At 35.6% G+C, this 19,067-nt stretch overlaps 2 protein-coding genes and 1 pseudogene across 6 annotated transcripts in view; 1 reads left to right on the top strand and 2 right to left on the bottom strand.

Moving 5' to 3' along the window:
- The window catches only part of LOC111433102, a 7,558-nt gene extending 6,114 nt beyond the window's left edge, over positions 1-1,444 (bottom strand). For 3 of the 5 annotated variants that reach the window (XM_023070033.1, XM_023070035.1, XM_023070038.1), the window contains exon 1: positions 1,295-1,444. The gene's annotated coding sequence lies outside the window, so the exon portion shown is untranslated. The remainder of the gene's footprint in view (positions 1-1,294) is intronic. The other 2 variants (XM_023070037.1, XM_023070034.1) reach the window with 1 other exon arrangement.
- Positions 1,445-2,234: 790 nt separating this feature from the next.
- On the bottom strand, positions 2,235-13,144 carry LOC111433289 (putative white-brown complex homolog protein 30). Its single transcript, XM_023070284.1, has 14 exons — positions 12,587-13,144; positions 12,427-12,503; positions 11,375-11,653; positions 10,723-10,786; positions 10,482-10,628; positions 10,239-10,273; positions 7,955-8,028; positions 6,607-7,508; positions 5,870-6,166; positions 5,020-5,481; positions 4,148-4,296; positions 3,569-3,858; positions 3,268-3,401; positions 2,235-2,661 (listed from the first exon to the last, which is right to left on the bottom strand). Exons 1-14 carry the CDS (start codon positions 12,817-12,819, stop codon positions 2,505-2,507), a joined length of 3,300 nt encoding a protein of 1,099 aa, XP_022926052.1. The 5' UTR covers positions 12,820-13,144; the 3' UTR covers positions 2,235-2,504.
- Positions 13,145-14,357: 1,213 nt separating this feature from the next.
- Positions 14,358-17,593, top strand: LOC111433287 (annotated as a pseudogene).
- The last annotated feature ends 1,474 nt before the right edge of the window (positions 17,594-19,067 follow it).

Below are 19,067 nucleotides of genomic sequence, written 5' to 3' on the forward strand. Positions count from 1 at the left end.
AAAAAAAAAAAAAAAAAAAAAAAAAAAAAAAAAAAAAAAAAAAAAAAAAGAAGGCATATCAACATAATTATTCTTGTGAACGAGAATCAACTACTGGGATAAAACACTTCATTGAAGTCTTCTACATCCTTGATGTAATACCATCAGAGATATTAAGTTGAAAAGGCGCACTTCAAGTTCGTTCCTTTCAAAATGGTGTAACTCACAAGTTCCATTTGAAGAAGTTTCTCATCTTCTGGGTCAAACTTTCAGGTATGGGAAGGAGACGTTCGCAACATAGTCAATAGCTACTATTCTTTCTAGTTCAACCATTATAGAGGGGAATCAAATCATCGACCTTTGAAATGGTAATAGATACTTTATCCACTCAACTATGACCTTTGAAATGGTAATAGATACTTTATCCACTCAACTATGTTCTAATTGGCGATCATTATCTAGCATTGATAATGAATAAAATAAACTACAATTTACACTGCAACCAGTCACCCTCACGCCACATAACTAAAGATATAATCTTCCTATTCTTCTAGGTAACAAATGAACCACTCCGCTACTTAAATGACTATGCTTTCACAATTACCATACAAAACATGTTGACTCACAACATGCAATTTCACCTATTTAGCAATTGTGTTTTTGACTGACATTTTGTAGAATTTAAAACGTATCAACTTGTTATACTAAATCCACCGAGGTCATTAACAACGAAAATAAAGCAACATAATTAAATAAATAAATAAATAATCTACCTTTTTTAAGTCTATATTATACATATTTCCTAAATATAAAGTATTCATATCCTAATTTCTGCGTTAGTCGCATAACCTTCAACAGTCATGCAATGCAAAAGAAAATGACGACAAAACTAAAGATTGACCAAATTTCACAGAAGATTCACAAACGAAAGAGTCTCGGACAGTGATTGGATACAGAAAGGGAAAAGATACAGTTCAGACAGAATAAAGCATCAAATTTCGAGTTCGGAGGTGGAGAAAATGAGATTTCGGAGTGTGGAAGTAAGAAAGGAACAAATAGCAGGTGGAATGCACGGAGTCAATCAGCACGGTCAATCTGACGCAATAGAAAATGGAAACAATACAGAAAGGAAGAACTTATGAGCTTCACTTTCCTCCCTCACCCGGAAGCCCAACAAACAGTAAATTTAAACTGACTACAAGTCGCCATTGAGTCCACTGAATCAAAGCTATCGATCAGTAAGCTGGCAGAATCTAAAGCAGAAAGTAATAGAGAAACCAACAAATTCGAAATTCGCAGAGGAGAGGAGAAGTACCAGCAAGGAAGCTGAAGATCCGAGTTCAGCTCGATTAGAGGATTGGGGAGAGACGCGAGCGTTGCGTCAGAGGTTCCAAACCGAAAAGAAGAAAAAATACAAATGCAATCCTTTTAAACCGCCAAAAGAGCGATGGCAGAGAGGTTAAGAGGAGAAATTAATTTATACGGCGTTTTTGCTTGCCGGATTCCAAACGTTTTCCGATCCCGTTTCTCTTTCTCAATTTATACTCGTTTGAAATCCGGTACGAATACACGTGGATTTCGTTAGCAGTTTTACGGTTTGACACTTTGACTTGGTAACATAACGTTACCGTTTTGACGGCGTTGGGATGGTTGGGGTGTAATTTAACCTGATAAGGTTACCGCGTCGTTTCCATTCCGTTGGGCATTCCGATTTTCTTTTCTTTTTTTTCTTTTTTTTTTCTTTTTTCTCTTCTTTTTGTCTTTTTTTTACATAGCAAAATTTTAGATAAATGCATGCACCAAAAAAAAAAAAAAAAAAACTTAAAATGTGAGACATTTATGAAAATTATAATAAGACATCTCGATTTATTTATTTTTTTCCCTCAATTCATAAGAGAATTTTGAAATATATTTTTGAATAAAATTTCTTTGGCTATTTGGAGAATTTTTATACTGAAATTTAAATTTAAAGAAGTAAATTATAACTTTTTCATTCACAGTTAGACATTCTAATAAAAAAAAATTAAAATTAGAAACAAAATTTTTTAACCAAGACAAATCAATCATCCCTTCCATTAATCCAACTTGGAGATGTATCTTTTCGTCTTCCTTCCAATAGAGTATCTTAAACCCTTGAAGATGAGTCCAAATAAGACAATATGTGTTAGTGATAGATCTGAGCTTAGACTCTTACCTAATTGGAACGTTACAGGCTGAAAGAGTGAACTTGAGGTAAGACTTGGAACCCAACCTCCAAAACAGAAATCCAAACTTGGTCATAAAATTGTTATTTGTTACCAAAAGCAATACAATACATGGTAGTAATTTGGACATTTCATGTCAGTTGGCTGCTGTATCAAGAAATGGGCATTAAGCTACAACAAGTAATGCCCTGTATATCTATGTTGAAGATTTGAATCTAATCTGTACAAATCTACTAAAATTTTGGCCTTCAAGAGTTACTGTAGGCTAAGAGATCCATGAATTACCATGGAAACTTAGCAAAATGAAAGAACTAACTAAGCTCATTTCTTTTGGAAGGTGATCATAAGAAAGAAAGCAGCGACACGGCTGACTACGCCAAACAAGATGAGCATCACTAAAGAACGATGCCAGTCATGAAGATCGTACCCATTTTCCATCAGTGAAGTACAGCGAGTTATCAGCCACACACCAGAATACCTGACAGGACATTAGACAGTCACAACACTTGTTTTTCAATTGATAATACAGCATAATTATTCCAATTAGAACGGTTTTATTTTAGCAAGAAATCTGGAACCAAGATCAAGGTCATGGTTCCATAAACAACTATTGATTCCAATTAGGTACAAAAGATAAAATAAAAAAGTGATTCTTCTCTGATTTCTGAACCAAATATAAAGCTGTTTTTGCCTATAGCTAAGATTGAAACGATCGTTTCTTTAATTGATCTTGCAAAAATCATCAGGCAGGCTTGAAATTCCCGGCCCTCAAATCCATTTTAGAAGTAAACTTATAGACCAATCAAAATTCTTTGAAGTCCCAAGATTTCTCAACCAACTGGTGATTTATATTACCAGTTTTCAAGAACAAATATTTAAATTCTAGCATTTGTTTTCAACATGAATATTGAATATTGTTCTAGTCACAATAACAGTATTGACCGTGCATACATCTCGAATATTTATTACTAGTATTTTTGTTTGTCATATGCAAGCTGAAGTATGCTAAAAAGATTGCATTCTAAGGAGCATGCTATAGATTCCTATATTCTGGATAAAACGGGAGGAAGAGGATACAAATTACCTTTCTGCATTCGCGATGACAAAGCCTTCGAGTGCCCACTTAGGGTAGCATAAGTTTCCTAAATATTTGACTACTGGACTGTCTTTCTCCTGGTTCGCAATGAGGGTCAAAACTACAGGAAGAAGCACGGACCACTGCAAGAGGAAGTTAAGTAAGGAGAATCAACTTTTTGTCCTCAGACCAAATAATGAACACTACATATGACACCCAAGACAGGGAGACCTATTTCTCGAAAAAGGTAAAAATGCTGCAATCTTAATTTTCATGTCATAAGTTAGCATTGTAAATTATGAGTATGTACCAATTGGGCAGGAGCCGGTTGAAGGTAGATGGCAAATGCGTAGGCCATTCCAGTCACACAGTACACTAGACAAACTAAAACGATATAGTTATCTGAAAAAGATGATCTTGGATTATTGAAGAAATAAAACATAGACAGATAAAACAGCGGCTTGATGATTGTATTGAAAAGGTCAAGTGTGTCTTTAGCGAGAAAATGCGCCAGACTGCTAATCCCTGATGCACTCTCTCTCCAGTACTGTAATTTGTCAAGGGAAAACGATCTCAATGCTGCAATCTTGCATAGGAGGGCTGCAAATAAGCAAATAGCATATGACATAAGACATATAGTGGGATGAACTTCAGACTGTCAGTAATCAAGCATATAGGCTATGCAGTGTCTGAATTGTGTTCGTGGAGAAGTTACTATTGTCATGGCGTATAATCAAGTGATCCAAACTATTATTGAATATATGTTTTAAAAAAACCTACAGGTGTATGTTTGATGCAAGACATCACCACTTTCATTGGTGCAGTAACCAAGATAAACAGTAAATTAAAGGCATTATACAAGCTTTTTACTTCACGCATGACAACTCACAGATAGCAATGACGGTGAAAGTATAGCCAAGGGAATCAAATGTTTCATCATTCACTTTAGCAAGAGTTCCTAAACAGGCTCCAGCAAGTAATAACATCAAGTAATCAGTCAACTGAATTTTAGCTTCTCGTAGTCGCTGCTTGGTCACCCTGACAAAACGAGAAAAACCATGTATAAAACGATTCTTATTATTTAAGAGAGAAAAAAAAAAACACAAACACACACACACACAAATCATAAAGATGCCTACAGTTGCAAACCATTCAATAAGCCAGACCAACGGCAAAGTTACAAGCACAAAATTGAAATTTGCCTGTACACTTCGACAGTTGTCAATGTTTCACTAAATTAATTTAGTGCATGTTTGCTAATGATTTTAAGTGTTTTACCCTAAGTAATTTAACTATAATTACTTTCGTAAATTTTTTTAATTATAAATCATTTTAATGGTTGGTTTCATGCTTATAAAAGTGATTTCGATTCAATCAGTTGTTTTTAATGATTAATGCATTTTTATAAGTGGTTTTAGAATAATCAAATTACTAAAAATGACTGCATTTAAGAAGAAAAAAGAGTAAAGAGTCAGACAAAAAAATGAGAGAGAAAAATATTTAAGAGGAAAAAAGATAAAAGTTTAAGAGAGAAATTTACGGCCATGTAGGGACAAAAGAGTTTTGTGGGCGATAAAAAATTTAAAAAGAGGGATGGGATAAAAAAAACTAGAGAGGCATAAAAAGTGGGCTAAATTTTTCAATATTCAATGTGTTGAATGCTATTTAGATTTAATTAAAAAGTGGTCTTTAATTGTTTTGAAAGAATGGCATATCCTTGTCAACCAGTTCAAGTAATTAAGACATATTTATAATTTTTACCTTCCAATGAAATACCTAAACTGCCTGGCTAAACCAGGTGTTCTTCGATTAGATAGATCCTTATGACTTAAGAAGTGATCATGCTGCATTTCAACATTAGACTTCACGTCCTGCCTTACATTGCCAGCAATAGATGGTTCTCCAGCATCATCTTTAGTATTTTGTCCACGTGTTGAGTCGCTTGCAGATGTATCAAAATCACATAATTTCAGCATGTCTGGAGGTACTGGATACCCATTATGAAGCATCCACCGGACAGGAAGTTGTTCGCGAGTAACCCCTTTTGGCTTTTCCAGACCCTCAAGAATGTCAATGAAATGGTCCGGCGGATTAACACGCTCTGGCACTGTGATCCCTATACCAGCGAAGTACTCTTCAACTTTCTTTACAGGTCCATGATACGCAGTAAGCCCACCCTTGGCGAGAAGGACCAAATCATCAAACATCTTGAACAACGAATAGCTGACTCCAAAAAAATGAAAAATGAGTTTATTTATGACTGCAGAACCAAATAAGGCAAAGTAAAAGTAATATCGAATTAATAAGTGTTAGAGATGGAGAAGGAGAGGAAGGTTTCCTCACAGGAAACAAAAATAAAATAAAAAATTAGAAGAGCCCATTCGGAGAGAGGGGAATTGTCTATGAATTACCAATGATTTCAAGGTTTTGATGCCAATGTGTGTGTGCATGTGTGTGTATATAAATGTGTGTGTGCTAAAGTCAGGTATAAATAATTGAAGGTCCAAAAAATAATTATGTTCATATATATTTTAAGGAGCATTGAACAAGTATCGTGAGGAATGGCAGTCTAAAGTTCCACATAAGGTTGGTGAAAGGATGCTATACATACCTAGGCTGGTGAAGTACCATGCAGATGTTCACACCTTCAAGGGCTTCCCGCCGAAGTGAACGAAGAAGTAACTGAGAAGATGCACTGTCTAGACCAGTGGTAGGCTCATCCAGGATCAATAAGGAAGGCTCCATGACCATTTCAAGCCCAACATTAACTCGTTTCCTTTGACCTCCAGAGATTCCTCTTTTCTCCACAGTTCCAACAAGCGAATCTCTCACTGCTTGTAATCCCAAGGACTCAATAACTCTTTCTACCACAAGAACTTTATCAGGTTTTGGCATGTCAGCTGACAATCTACGAAGTCAAACAATCCATCAATATGGAACAAACAATATTTAACCAAAATATTCCCATTTTTTGCTTTAACAGACCCAACCCACTGGTGTAAATTCTAAATTTTTGTAGAGGTAAAAGGTTAGGATTGATAATTATCGCAATATCCTCTGACTTGACCATCGCCAGTTAGAATTTTACAGTATCTTTTTTCTGAAACAAGAATTTTACAGTCAAATTACACGCAGCATGCAACCAAGAGCAAAGTGGAAATTAGTGTTGGTTTCAAAATGGTGATAAAATTTACATGTATAAAATCCAAAAATTTTAAAAAACGTAAGTTGAGGATAATTAGCATCCAAGCAAGTCTAGTCACCATTCACGTTATGTCGCAGTATAAGAATGTGATTTGACATTTAGGTAAAGAGTGGTAAAGTTCTGAATAAAGAAAATTGGCATACCTGCACCTAGCACTAAATCGGAGGTTCTCCTCAACCGTCAAATTTCCATGCACAATATCATCTTGAGGTACATAACCTATAATTTTCTTATATGAATAGATGGACTCGGGTTTTCCATTTATAAGAACTAAACCAGTCATAATGCACCCAGTTGACTTCCCTGCCAAAGCCGTTAGAAATGTTGTTTTCCCTGCCCCTGATGGACCCATGACTGCTGTAACCCGACCTGGCATAAGCTTCCCTGTGACACACCTCATTATATGCTTGTTTTTCCCCTTCAATGTCAGAGTAAGATCTTTGAAAGCTATTTCAATCACAGGCCTAGTCTTAATTTCAGTATCAGTGGCCATCGAAATCACTCCTGAGAAAGTCAAGTTTTTGGCTTGCTGTTGCATTGCTTTCTCCTTCTCTAGCTGACCATAAGCATACTTAAAAATTTGACTGTGAGTAATTATATTTTGTTTGCTTTTTGGTGCATGCTTTTTGATATTCCTATCTCCAATCTGCAAGTTAAAGCCTTCGTTGCTATTTGGATTATTATCAATGGACTGCAACATTTTTGTAAGGTTATTATCTTTTCTCTTTCCTTTTGATGTAGCAGACTGTTGCTCTGATGCACCTGAACTGCCTGGATGTACAGGTGGTAATTGACCCAAACCTTTCGACTGATCTGTCTGCTTCAATGATTTTTTACGAGAAAATGTCTGTGACAATTGTTCTTGCAATCCTGTTGCATGCTTTTTGGCAACATCTTTTGCAGATTTCCACCTTTCACGGGCTTGTGCTGTTTCTCGAACATGTCTTGCAGCAGCTTCCCTTCGTTTTGCCAACCTCCTTTCCCGTGTAGTAAGAACTTGATCAGAACAATTATAAATGATCAGCAGTATAGTACTTAATGCAACCTACAAAGATGTGAGCAATATCAATATACATTGTTGACAACAAAGAAGCGATTCAATAACCTACCATACTAAAAGTAATTTCTATTAAATAAGCAGAAGAACATTCAGAATAAGAGGCTTTTGACAATGCATAAAATGGTTTCACAAATGTATACGTTAGTTATTCATTTTATGCCAAGAAGCGTCCAATCTATGACTACACCAAAAATGCAAATAGAATGATCATGAATGAAAAGTCATTGAACACGACTGAAAGAAAGGTTATTAGAGTGCAATTTGACGAACTTGCATAGTTCTAATCTTAGAAGAAAATTAGTATGACATCCAGAATCATAAATGAGAACGACATCTACCTATCCAGCCAAAATAGCCTGTATCCAATCAAGATTTGATGTCAGCTATCATTCCAAAACATATGCAGGAGGGAAAAGAATAGAGTTACTTACAATGAGCATGACCCCATAGGCATGTATATTTTGGTTTGCAGTATGTGGATTGCAGGTTGCCAACTGGAAGCATGCTGCAAAACCATTACTAAAAATAATTTATTGTAATCGGGTGAATGTTGAACTCCTTATACGATTACAAGGTGATTTAAGATTTCTCAAATAAAAACTACGGAAAAATGAAGGAATGAGTTTGGAAAAAAGTCAGATAGTCATTCAATATTTTCTTCAAATTTATGCAAAGGTTACAAGTCGGGCCAACCTATATTTATTCATGTATAACATTGTTATGTCAAATTCTCGAGGTGGTACCTAGAACTTGTAAATGGATTGAACAGATTTTGAAAATCCAAAAGCCTCCTAATGAGAACTTTTGAATTCTTACTTCGTGGGAAATGGGTTTCTAAAAAGAAAGTTTACTAATCATGGATCATTTTATTTTCCATAAACAAGTTACTCGAGAAAAGCACAATAAATCCTTGACAATGAAATTTAAATATGGAGCAGGAAAGGAAAATATTATTATCCGGACTAGTTTCTATAGTATTTTTTCCTTGGATAGTACTTCCAGAATTTCTTGAATATAATTCTTCATTCTAATCATGTATCTCCACATAGTCTTAGTTGGCTCTTTGCAATTGTTGAACGTAAATAATATATAACTATGATCATTATGTTTCCCACCTATATTCTTATATCTCCCAATTTTGTGCCTGATTTTTTTTCCATATGTTAGGGGGTCTCACCTTTCAACATTCATTCTTAGAAAAAATTCCTTTCTCCCATGACCTTCACCAGTCATTGCTGGAAAATAAGGCAACATCATCACTGAGCACATTGATTGAAACACATTAAGTAAAGTGGGTAGACAAAGTGCGGGTGCACATCTATGATTCGGTTCAACTTGCTAGCCTAACCACGTCTCAAGTTTTAGTGAGTAGAAACTTTTATGCCACATTTTTTACAATTCTAGTCGAGTAAAATCTTTGGTCAGACATACCCTGAAACCGAAGGTCAAATCCATTTTTGGATCACTTTTTCCCTCTTTCTCCCCTTTTGCTGAAATTTTCTATCTTCTACATCTCTCTCAATTTTGTTAATTCTATTTGCCTCGATACCCTCTGTCCAGTTAATATCTAAGCTAAGTGCATTACCTCAAACCACATGGCATCCATTGTTCTGTATTACCAAAATCAACCGTTCCAAAACAAAATTCTGAAGGGTGAATACGTGATGAAAGATGAAAACCATCAAATCCTAACTGAGCTTCCTTCTTACCAGACAGCTTATCAAATTGTGATCCAGCCCTAGTTAAAACACCTTCTCCAAATGAAATGTCACCAACTAAATGTCAATGATGTACAACAGTACTAAAATCCATAAAAACATGCAGAACCCTCACTTTTATACAAATATAAAGTCAAACACCAACTATGACCCAGTATGTTGACTGCCAACCACTCTAAAATCCCTTTCATCAACTTTATGATGTCTTGTCCACTGTTAACAGAAGTGCACTTGATAATCAAGACATCTTGCAACAAAACCTCTAACATCATGTAAGCAAGCATAAGTAAAAGTAGAAGAAGGAATTTATACGAATGAGCAATTGCCTAAAAACTCTAATTTCATAATAGCCTTTGGAGATGTTAGATAGGCATTCCCTTCTACCCCATTTTATTCATCATGATGGACAATGTCCCTTGCGCACTCATACTTAGAAATAAGGGAGAAGTGGTTGATCTCAATGGTCTCCAATTCATTTAATCTATATCCTTGTTCAAATTGTTGAAAGCCACTTTCTGTATAGGCTTTTTTTCGACTTGATCTTATATTTCTTTACTTCCCTTTTCTGTCTTAAGGCTTAGATTGGTGCATTCTCCAAACCAAAATAGGAAAGGGTTTGAAGCCCTTTTTCTTTGGAAGAGAAGTAAGCCCCTGGAATACTTCGTAAATCCTTTGTATTATTCTCTTTCAATGATAATAAAGATCAACATCATCAGAAATTTCCATTTCAAATTCTACTTCCCATCAACTTCATCCCTTTACTTTTACAATTATATTTCTCCCGTGTCATAAACCATATTTAAAGAAGGTCATCTCATCCTAAGATATTATTGAACTTCCATTACAAATAACCCAAAATAAATGTTATGCAAATAGATAGAACTAAAAGGACTTGCATACTTCAACAGAATTAGCTTACTATATAGAATTTAATACCATTTCAATTTTCAAGTTGATAACAAATGGCATGCCATGAGAATTAACTTGCACGACTTACGTTGTTCAGAAGTAGAACCCATCCTGCAGTAATGCCTAACACAGAAGTAAGAACATGGATTAGAACACCGACACTGTGAGAATGACAGCAAATATCACGTACTAATGTAAACTAGATACTAGGAAGAAAGTAATTATCACATACTAATGTGAAATAAAATAATTAGCAGTTCATGTAGGCCCTTGAAGAAATCAAGATGCGATACATGACAAACAGTCCGAGTACACAGATGAGGATTAATACCCACTACTGCAAGTAACTGTGCTTGTTGTAGTAGGGCAGTATGATCCAGGTGAACAAAAAATTTCACTGCTGCTTCGAACGTCGGCCCATAAATCTGCTCCTCCACATGTATGATTAGGTTGTCCAGGAGGTATCTGGTAACTATACCTACAGATCATATCACAAAGTTCAGAGACATAGGCCCAACATAAAATTTAGTAATTTAAGCGGAACATGACTTTGACAAGGGGTATGAACTTACGGATCACATATTCCAGTTGACTTATTCAGTTTTGCAAAAGGACAATAAGATCCTAACGGGCAAGCTTCATTTGATTTTTTGGGAAAAAAGAAAGTGAACATGTTAGGTGAATGTTCAAATATTTCATTCAAGACTTTCAGACCAGCTAAATAAATCAAATTATAAATGTCGGGAAAGAGCTTGAACATTAAATTATAACTAATAAACAACAAAGTGTCAGAAATATTGAGTACAAAGTACGCTAAGGTATCGTCCTGGTTAGGGAAACACAATGTAAACAAATTTACTGTTTGAATCCTTTTAAAGCATAAACCACATTTTAGCTACGTAATCCATAATGAATCATCAAAAATACTGGCAAAGTCTTGAAAATTAAGTAACAACTTATAAACAATAAACTACGAAAAATATTTAGTCCAGAGTACATCAAGTTAGCTTCCTGGTTAGGGAAATACAATGTAAACGCAGTTTTAGCTCAAAGTATTTTATATGCTTGTTAACAAAATTTTGTTTTCGTAGAAAGCATTCTACACCTTATGGTTTGTATTTAATTGATTCCCAAATACAGAAGTACTCTTTTAAGCAAGTGCGACTTCATCAAGTTCAGAATGAGGGCAGAAAATAACAAGAGATTATTTAATCACATACTTACGTATCATGCATGTAAGACCTTGAGGGCAAAAGAAACCCTCACAACAAGATTGACAATCCTCCGTTCTAGAAGGAAACTTTGTACTTTTAAGGTCAACCTTGACTTTTCCAACACTGCAACTCCAACCTGGTTCACATCCAGGAACCCACGATGTTAAATTGCAGTTCTTGTTAGGTTTTATGTAAGTGTACGTGATCCCTGAATTTGGCCCCCTCGCTCTGAAACTACTGAAGAAGAATCTAAGCTCAGCTGCAGTACACAGTCGTGTTGTAAGATCTCCTGTTAAGAAATTAATATGGAGGAAAAGTTGTAAGACGTAAGAAAATGTTAATAACTGAGCAATGAAAATAGAAAAGAAAGATGATAAAAGTGAATGCAACCAATTCAACTAGCTCAACTCTTTTTCATTTGAATGTATAATGAGGCCGTGGAGATACATAAACAGACAGCCACTGACATCTAAAAAGGAGAATATGTCATCTACATTCTAGTGTAATAACAATTACACTACTTATTTCTTGATTTTGAGTTTGTAGGTAAAATAGATAGCAGTGAAAGCACTAGAGCATTATCCCCCAAAACGATTCAACCTATGTCGCATTTGGTCCTTGCGTTTTTGTTCAATTTTCAATTTTGGCTCTAACAATTGATATCTGGTTGTATGCTCACCTCTGTTAAAGTCTTCTCTTTTTCTAGGGTGGTATTATATGGACCCCTATAGTCCCATATTTTGTAATTCTTGAACTTTCTTTTTTTTTTTCTTATACGATGAAGATCATTCAAATAAGTAAGAATGCCATATCTGTGGAAAAAGGAATTACAGATCAAGAAAGACACATTGACTACACCAGAATGGATACAAATTTCTTTCGTCATCCTAATTTTAAAGAACCAGGTCGATCACCCCTCAACCAACACATCTCCGTGCAGTTCCTCTCACCTCGAAGACTAAAATGACATTAGATGATACGATCAAAGATTAAAAATATAGTGTTTAGCCTATAACCTTCTTATACGATTAGAGAGTAAAAACTTAACTTATAATACTATACCTTTTGTCTTCTTAATACACTTAGTTAAGAAATCGATGTTATCCTGATAATTGAATGCACCATTCCAATCGGAATCCCTGGTAGAAAGCAAGGAGCTATCAAGATAAGAACATGAATACAACAAATAGTAAGTAGCAAACTATATCACATGAATACGCACAAATCTTTAACACAGAACCCCCAATTTGTACCAATGTCATTGCTTATAATGCGTGTCATATTCGTGAGCCGACCATTAATTATCCGTGTGACCGAAGAAAGTAAGGCCGGGTCACCCTTCTGACGGTAATCATCTTCATCCTCACAACGGATAGTCGGAAATCGACTTAGAACAATGACTATAAACAACAAAATATGAGATAGACAGCATCCGGTTATCTTCTTTACATGCATTTCCTAGTGCTTAAAATTCCCCAATATAAGTTCGCATAGAAAGCTAAAATTGCGATGATACAAAACCATGGCAATGTAACGGATACTCCCTTTAGGTATCCATCGCAATCAGCAACGCTGAGCGAAGAGGAGATTCCGAGTAATTGATAGTCGTACGATCACGACGATAAAGGTGAAGAACAAAAAAAAGTGCGATTATGCATGTATAAGAAAGAGACCCATAGTCTTCGAGTTGAGAAAATATAGAATGAATCCAAAGGTATCTGTAAATGCAATCGGGTTGAAGAAGAAGCTGTGGAAGTTGGAACTCCAATGGAGGTGGAGAAATCGGGAAGACCTGCAGAAACTGGGTCAAGGGAGGCCATGGAAGTTCCAAAGGAAGTCCTGATTTGGGGATGAAGAAATGGCGGGGAGGAATGGGTGGCTAAATTGATGGAGACAATAAACTCCGCGAGAATTTGAGAAGAGTGAAATTCTTTAATGATTTTGTTGATGCAATGTGGCGCGAGATGATCAATCGCTAGTTGGACCACTATCACCGTCAAATACCGGTTCAACCACTCCGGCCTCGCCCGACCGGGTTGTTTTTAAGTTACAAAAGGAGGCTTTCAACTTTCACTACTTAATTTTAAGATTTATCCAAAAAAAAAAAAAAATTATAAACTTTTAATTTTATATCTAATAAATTCACATTTTTACATTAAATTCATTTTTAATATTTTGTTCCACCACTCACCTAAATTTAAAAAAGTTTTAAAATTTAATAACTTAGTCATTTATAATTTAAACTATTATTTTGAAATAATTTTACTCTATAATTCTTTCATATAATTTATAATTTAAACTTTTGCAATTTAGTGTGTGAAATAAATTTAATTTAAGTTTTCAAGTTTTAATATTTCTTAATTAGGTTTCAACCACTCTATTTACAATAAACTTACATTACAATTGTGACGCTCGGGTAAATGAGAAATACATAGATGAATTGAGATCGTATGTGAATGAGAGCGATGTTGAAGATAAGATGACTAAATTAGACTTGAAAGAACTGAAAAACACTACTCATACTAACAAGGTAGTTTTTTTTTTTTTTCAGTGACTCAACATATAAACTTCATGATAATTTTAAGTTGGATGATTCCTTGAGATTTTTTAAACATGTATGTGAGTGAGGACAAAATATACTAAAAATACTCGTGTTAGTTTGTGAAAATAATTTTCTGACTAATAGAAGATGTAAAAATGTCAGACCACGACAATAATATATTTATTGGTGGTTACGGTTATTATTTACCAATTATTTAGATATAATAAATTTTGACAGTTATGAATTAATTATTTAAATTAATAAATTTTCATATTTATGAATATACCTTACGTTTTCTAATTTCAATAATTACACGACGACAATGGAAGATACGTTAGAAATTGAATCATGTTCATAATGGCCGTCGAGTATAGCACGAGTTGCAGAGTGCCAATCCGTGTTCATATTTACTCCATAAATGCCGAAGAGGCAAGAAAAAATTTATCTGCGGGTCGGTGAAGCAGTTCCGCGGCTTTAATTCATGTTCTGTAGGACCCCATTCACAGCCATGGCGGGCCCTAAGAATTGCTGCCGATTCCCAGTGATTTTGTTCCACGAATCTCATTCATTGACTTCTCCCACTGTTTTCCAGTTCACCATTTCGATTTTCTGCCCTTCTTGCTTCTCGTCGTCAATTTCACACTGCCGTTCTTCACTTCTTAATCAACATCATTCTTCTGTTACTTACCGAGTCGAGCATTTGCGCTTAAATCCATATTTTATACCCTAGACTCAATAAATTAGATTGCCTGTTCGTTAATCTCGATTCGTTAGCTGACCAGACCGATTGACTTCAGCTGCCGTGTGAAGACTCTTGAGGTTCACCGGGTCGTCTCCTATCCTTCCACCGATTTCTACGTTTTTTGGGGGTTTTTCTTCTTGAATTTTCTTTCAGAATTCTCTAAGGAAGTTGGGATTCATGGTTCCTGCAATCTTGTGAAAAGCGTAATAGGTTTGGATTATCTGATTCTGATCCTTTTTTTGTTCTTTTTGCTTTTCTTGGATTAAAGTTACTAATCTGGGATGCTGCTCTCTTTTTGAATATCTTTTCATGCTTTTCTGTTTAAACGCGTTTCCCTTTTTGCTACAACAGTGGGCCGATTACGACGTAGGACTAAGAGAAGTGTTGTTTTCTTAATTGATTAATTGATCATTTCTAGGATGATGAATTGGTTTGTCATTATGAAGAAAAGAAACTAGAAGATCTGGGATTCTATGTATACTCCATTTTCTTCTTTAATGGAAGAATTATGGACAATTCTTCCAAGGCTTGGCATGGATAATTTATCACTTTGTTACATTATCTTTTTTAGCTCAATGAACTTTAATCTTTTCCTTTGATTGATTTGGTATAGTTGAACATTGATGTCCATGTTTTCTCTGCTACGCTTAGATTGGTTGTTGAAGAGTCAATGTGCTGGTCATTTCAGGAGACATGAGTTGGTTTTGCTCATTTTGTAATGGTGACAAGAGGGATAAACCAGTGAACTCAAACACGACACCAGATTTGTCCACCAACTCGACAAATACCGATGTTGAAGTTGGGAGATTTGGGTCGGAATTTACTTCGCAAAACGTCTCGAACAGTAGCTCGGAATCTTCAAGAAGAAATTACGTACTCAGCATGTCAGAAAGAGCTAGCAACCTCAGAGTTTTTACCGTGCCTGATCTCAAATCAGCTACTAAGAATTTCAGTCGAACTTGTATGGTTGGAGAAGGTGGTTTCGGATGCGTTTATAGAGGGTCAATCAAGAGTGCTGACAATCCATCGCAAAAAGTTGAAGTGGCTGTCAAACAGCTTGGTAAAAGGGGTTTGCAGGCAAGCTTTCTGTCTCTTGATATTAACTAGCAAGCTCTTTTTTAGTTTTTTATGAGAGTTTTAGGCCAACTTAATTTTACTTTTTCATTGATTTCATTTGAAAATGTCTTGCTGAGCAAAGTGCATTAGCAGTTCCATGGAAGATAAAGGTGAGGGTGAGCTGTTTTCAAGAGGTTTTTTTTTTTTTTTTTTTTTTTTTTTTTTCATGGGAGATGATAATATATTTTTGTACCCATTTGCAATTCTTACAAGTATTTAACTTATACGAGACAATTCTCGTTACCGAATGCATCATATATGGCTTTCATGCATCATATCTGCAAAAGTATATTCTAAACTCAAATGTTATTTGGCAAACAACTACAAGCTATTTCTGAACTTATTACAGAAAATATGCTAATGAATTTTCATACTATAATCTTCATCATCGTGATTTCCAGTTTTTCGTGATCACCAGAAATCATCCAAGGATTAGTAGTTTGCATATTAAGGCTCTTCCCTCTTGTTGGCAGGGTCATAAGGAGTGGGTGACAGAAGTGAATTTTCTTGGATTTGTTGAACATCAAAACCTTGTTAAATTGGTAGGCTACTGTGCCGATGATGATGAACGAGGAATACAGCGTCTACTCGTTTACGAGTTTTTGGCCAATGGAAGTGTGTCGGACCATTTATCAAGTCGAGCAGAGAAAACTCTTTCCTGGGCCATGAGATTAAGAATTGCCCGAGATGCTGCTTGCGGACTAACATATCTACATGAAGAATTAGATGTTCAGGTACTTTTCTTCCTTTGTGTAAGTAACTTTTCCCAGATTTTTGGGTACATGTATCTTTATTCCTTGAAGATTTAGCAGATAATCTTCCGGGATTTCAAATCTTCAAACATTCTTCTGGACGAGCAATGGAATGCAAAGCTGTCGGACTTCGGGCTCGCCAGGTTAGGACCTCCAGAAGGGTTTACTCATGTCTCCACGGCGGTAAGCTCGATCAGTACCACCCACTTTACTTAATATCAATCGAACATTGCTCAATTCAGGCCTGAACACCAAACAAACTCACGTGCACACACATACATAACGATCTGACAGTTTTCTCCAAATGAACTTTGTCGTTCCCGGCATCCATCAATCTTTTTATGCTATACTCATCTAATGTCTCGAACACACATCACAGGTGGTCTTAATAGGATTGTCATTGTAGAGTCCAGCTTTGGTTTTTGAGTTGCTATATTGAACAGGGTTATCTCAAGGTCTTGACACATTTTAAGATATACTAATTCCAAACGACAAGAAACATGCATGATGCTGTAGTTCTGTTTAGAACTTTTTATGTTTTCTTGGAACTCAGTAAATATGACAACAATGCATGTCAGATTGTCGGAACAATGGGATATGCAGCTCCTGAGTATATCCAGACTGGACATCTCACATCCAAGACCGACGTATGGAGTTACGGGGTCTTCCTTTATGAACTCCTAACGGGTAGGGCCCCAATAGACCAAAACCGTCCCAAGAGTGAGCAGAAGCTTTTAGGATGGGTGAAGCCATATCTGACAGACATAAAGAAGTTCCAGTTAATACTGGATCCAAGGCTGAAGGGGAAATCACACATCAAATCTGCGTATAAGCTGTCAAGCGTAGCAAACCGTTGCCTCGTTCGAAATCCAAAGAATCGTCCAAAGATGAGCGATATTTTGGAAATGGTCGGCGGGATTGCAGACGCTTGGACAGAAACAGGGAACTCTCAATCACCCTTGGAAAGTTGTACACCCTCAACAAAAACTCCCAAGGTCGCCCAATCAAGGAATGATAGTAAAACCATAGATTCTCAACATAGCGAAAATGGATGGTTTCGGTGTCTACGAGTGACTTGAAGAAGCTTTCGAGGACATGCTGATTGAAGTAACAGCTGATGAGCATGGCCAATCGATTTCGGGTGTGAGGTAACTCGATGATATCCTGTAACATATGCTTCCGTGTTGTGCAAATAGAATTAGCTAACACGGCTGATTTTCCATACACTATATCCAGAAAACTGTCTTCTTCTTAACAAGTTGATGAGTATATCATAATTGTTACTGTACTTGGTAGCAGTGAAGGGATTTTATTGTTTTAGCCAAAGATAGTTTGCTTGCTCTCTCTTGGCTTTTGCAGAACTCCATGTAAGGCATGTGATACTCAAAGGCTGACTCGTTATGAACATTCATATTTATTTAACATTACAATATACGTCATTTTTGCAGTATTTGGGACTTGGTTGACATGGATTAAGTTTTCTTTTCAAGTCCCTTTTCTTGTTGCTGCTTTAGCTTTGTTAGATTTTTCATAGCTCTAGTCTCGAGTTTTCCACCTAAAGTAAGCAATCCATCAAATTTGTCAAACGTTAGACTTTGCATAGCTCAAGTCTCTAGATAGATTTCTACATAAAGCAAGCGAACCATCAAATTTGTCAAACGTTAGACTTTTCGTAGCTCTAGCCTCTAGATTTCTAAATAGTGCAAACAACTCATCAAATTTGTCAAACGTTAGATTTCTATAGTTCTAGTCTTTAGATTTCCACATATCAATGGAATCGAGTGAAGCAAGCTAACTCTATATCATTGCTAAAAGATGTACATATAAAATTATAATTAGATATGTTATTAAAATCTTCGATTAAGAATATCACATCCCCACGAAGTCTAAACGAAAACCAACGTTCTAGTGAACCAAACAACACTATTTTCTTATCATCCATCAATATGAAGAAAAAAACAACTTTGCTTGTTCAAGTTGGAGGGCGGTGTTAGAGTTGGCTTCCACATTTGTTTTATGAGCAAAAGGGGAAGCTAATGGTATAAGCCCACACGTTAAGATTGTCTTCTTCTAAGGTTCCAATTTGGACTAGTAGCCATTTTGACTATACATATGAATATTTTTGGTCTATATATTTTTAAAAGTGTCTAATAAAATTTTAAAATTTTAATTTTGTGTCTTAAAAAATTTATTTATTTATTAGATTTTATATATATATATATATTTTGTATAATTTTGTATTTAGTAAATTGATGGATTTTAAAATTATCTAAACATTTATTGAATAAATAACACAAATTTAACAACTGTTTTTAGCACAATAACAAATAGTTTATGAAAATTTAAAAATACATTTTTAATAATGGCAAAATGTTGACGAATCAAATGCTTCGGAATTGCCACGTCATAGTAACGAAAACAAAGGATTGAAAGTGATGTTTAATGCTTCAATGGACCGTGGTGCATACCACACGTGCCAAAACAATACTCGTTTTCAGGGGTTCACACTCCCCGCAGTTTCAGGCGCCGCCATCTCCACCGCCTGCTTCCG

This window comes from Cucurbita moschata, unplaced genomic scaffold (genome assembly GCF_002738365.1).
Source record: "Cucurbita moschata cultivar Rifu unplaced genomic scaffold, Cmos_1.0 Cmo_Scf00041, whole genome shotgun sequence".
NCBI lineage: Eukaryota > Viridiplantae > Streptophyta > Magnoliopsida > Cucurbitales > Cucurbitaceae > Cucurbita > Cucurbita moschata.

What these genes read in the sequence shown, in the direction of transcription:
- LOC111433289 (XM_023070284.1), bottom strand. Translation starts at nt 12,819, where the DNA reads ATGCATGTAAAGAAGATAACCGGATGCTGTCTATCTCATATTTTGTTG. An exon ending in CGATTTAGTGCTAGGTGCAG is followed by an intron (nt 6,167 to 6,606) that starts GTATGCCAATTT and finishes TTGACTTCGTAG; the next exon opens with ATTGTCAGCTGACATGCCAA. An exon ending in TTTAGGTATTTCATTGGAAG is followed by an intron (nt 4,297 to 5,019) that starts GTAAAAATTATA and finishes TCGTTTTGTCAG; the next exon opens with GGTGACCAAGCAGCGACTAC.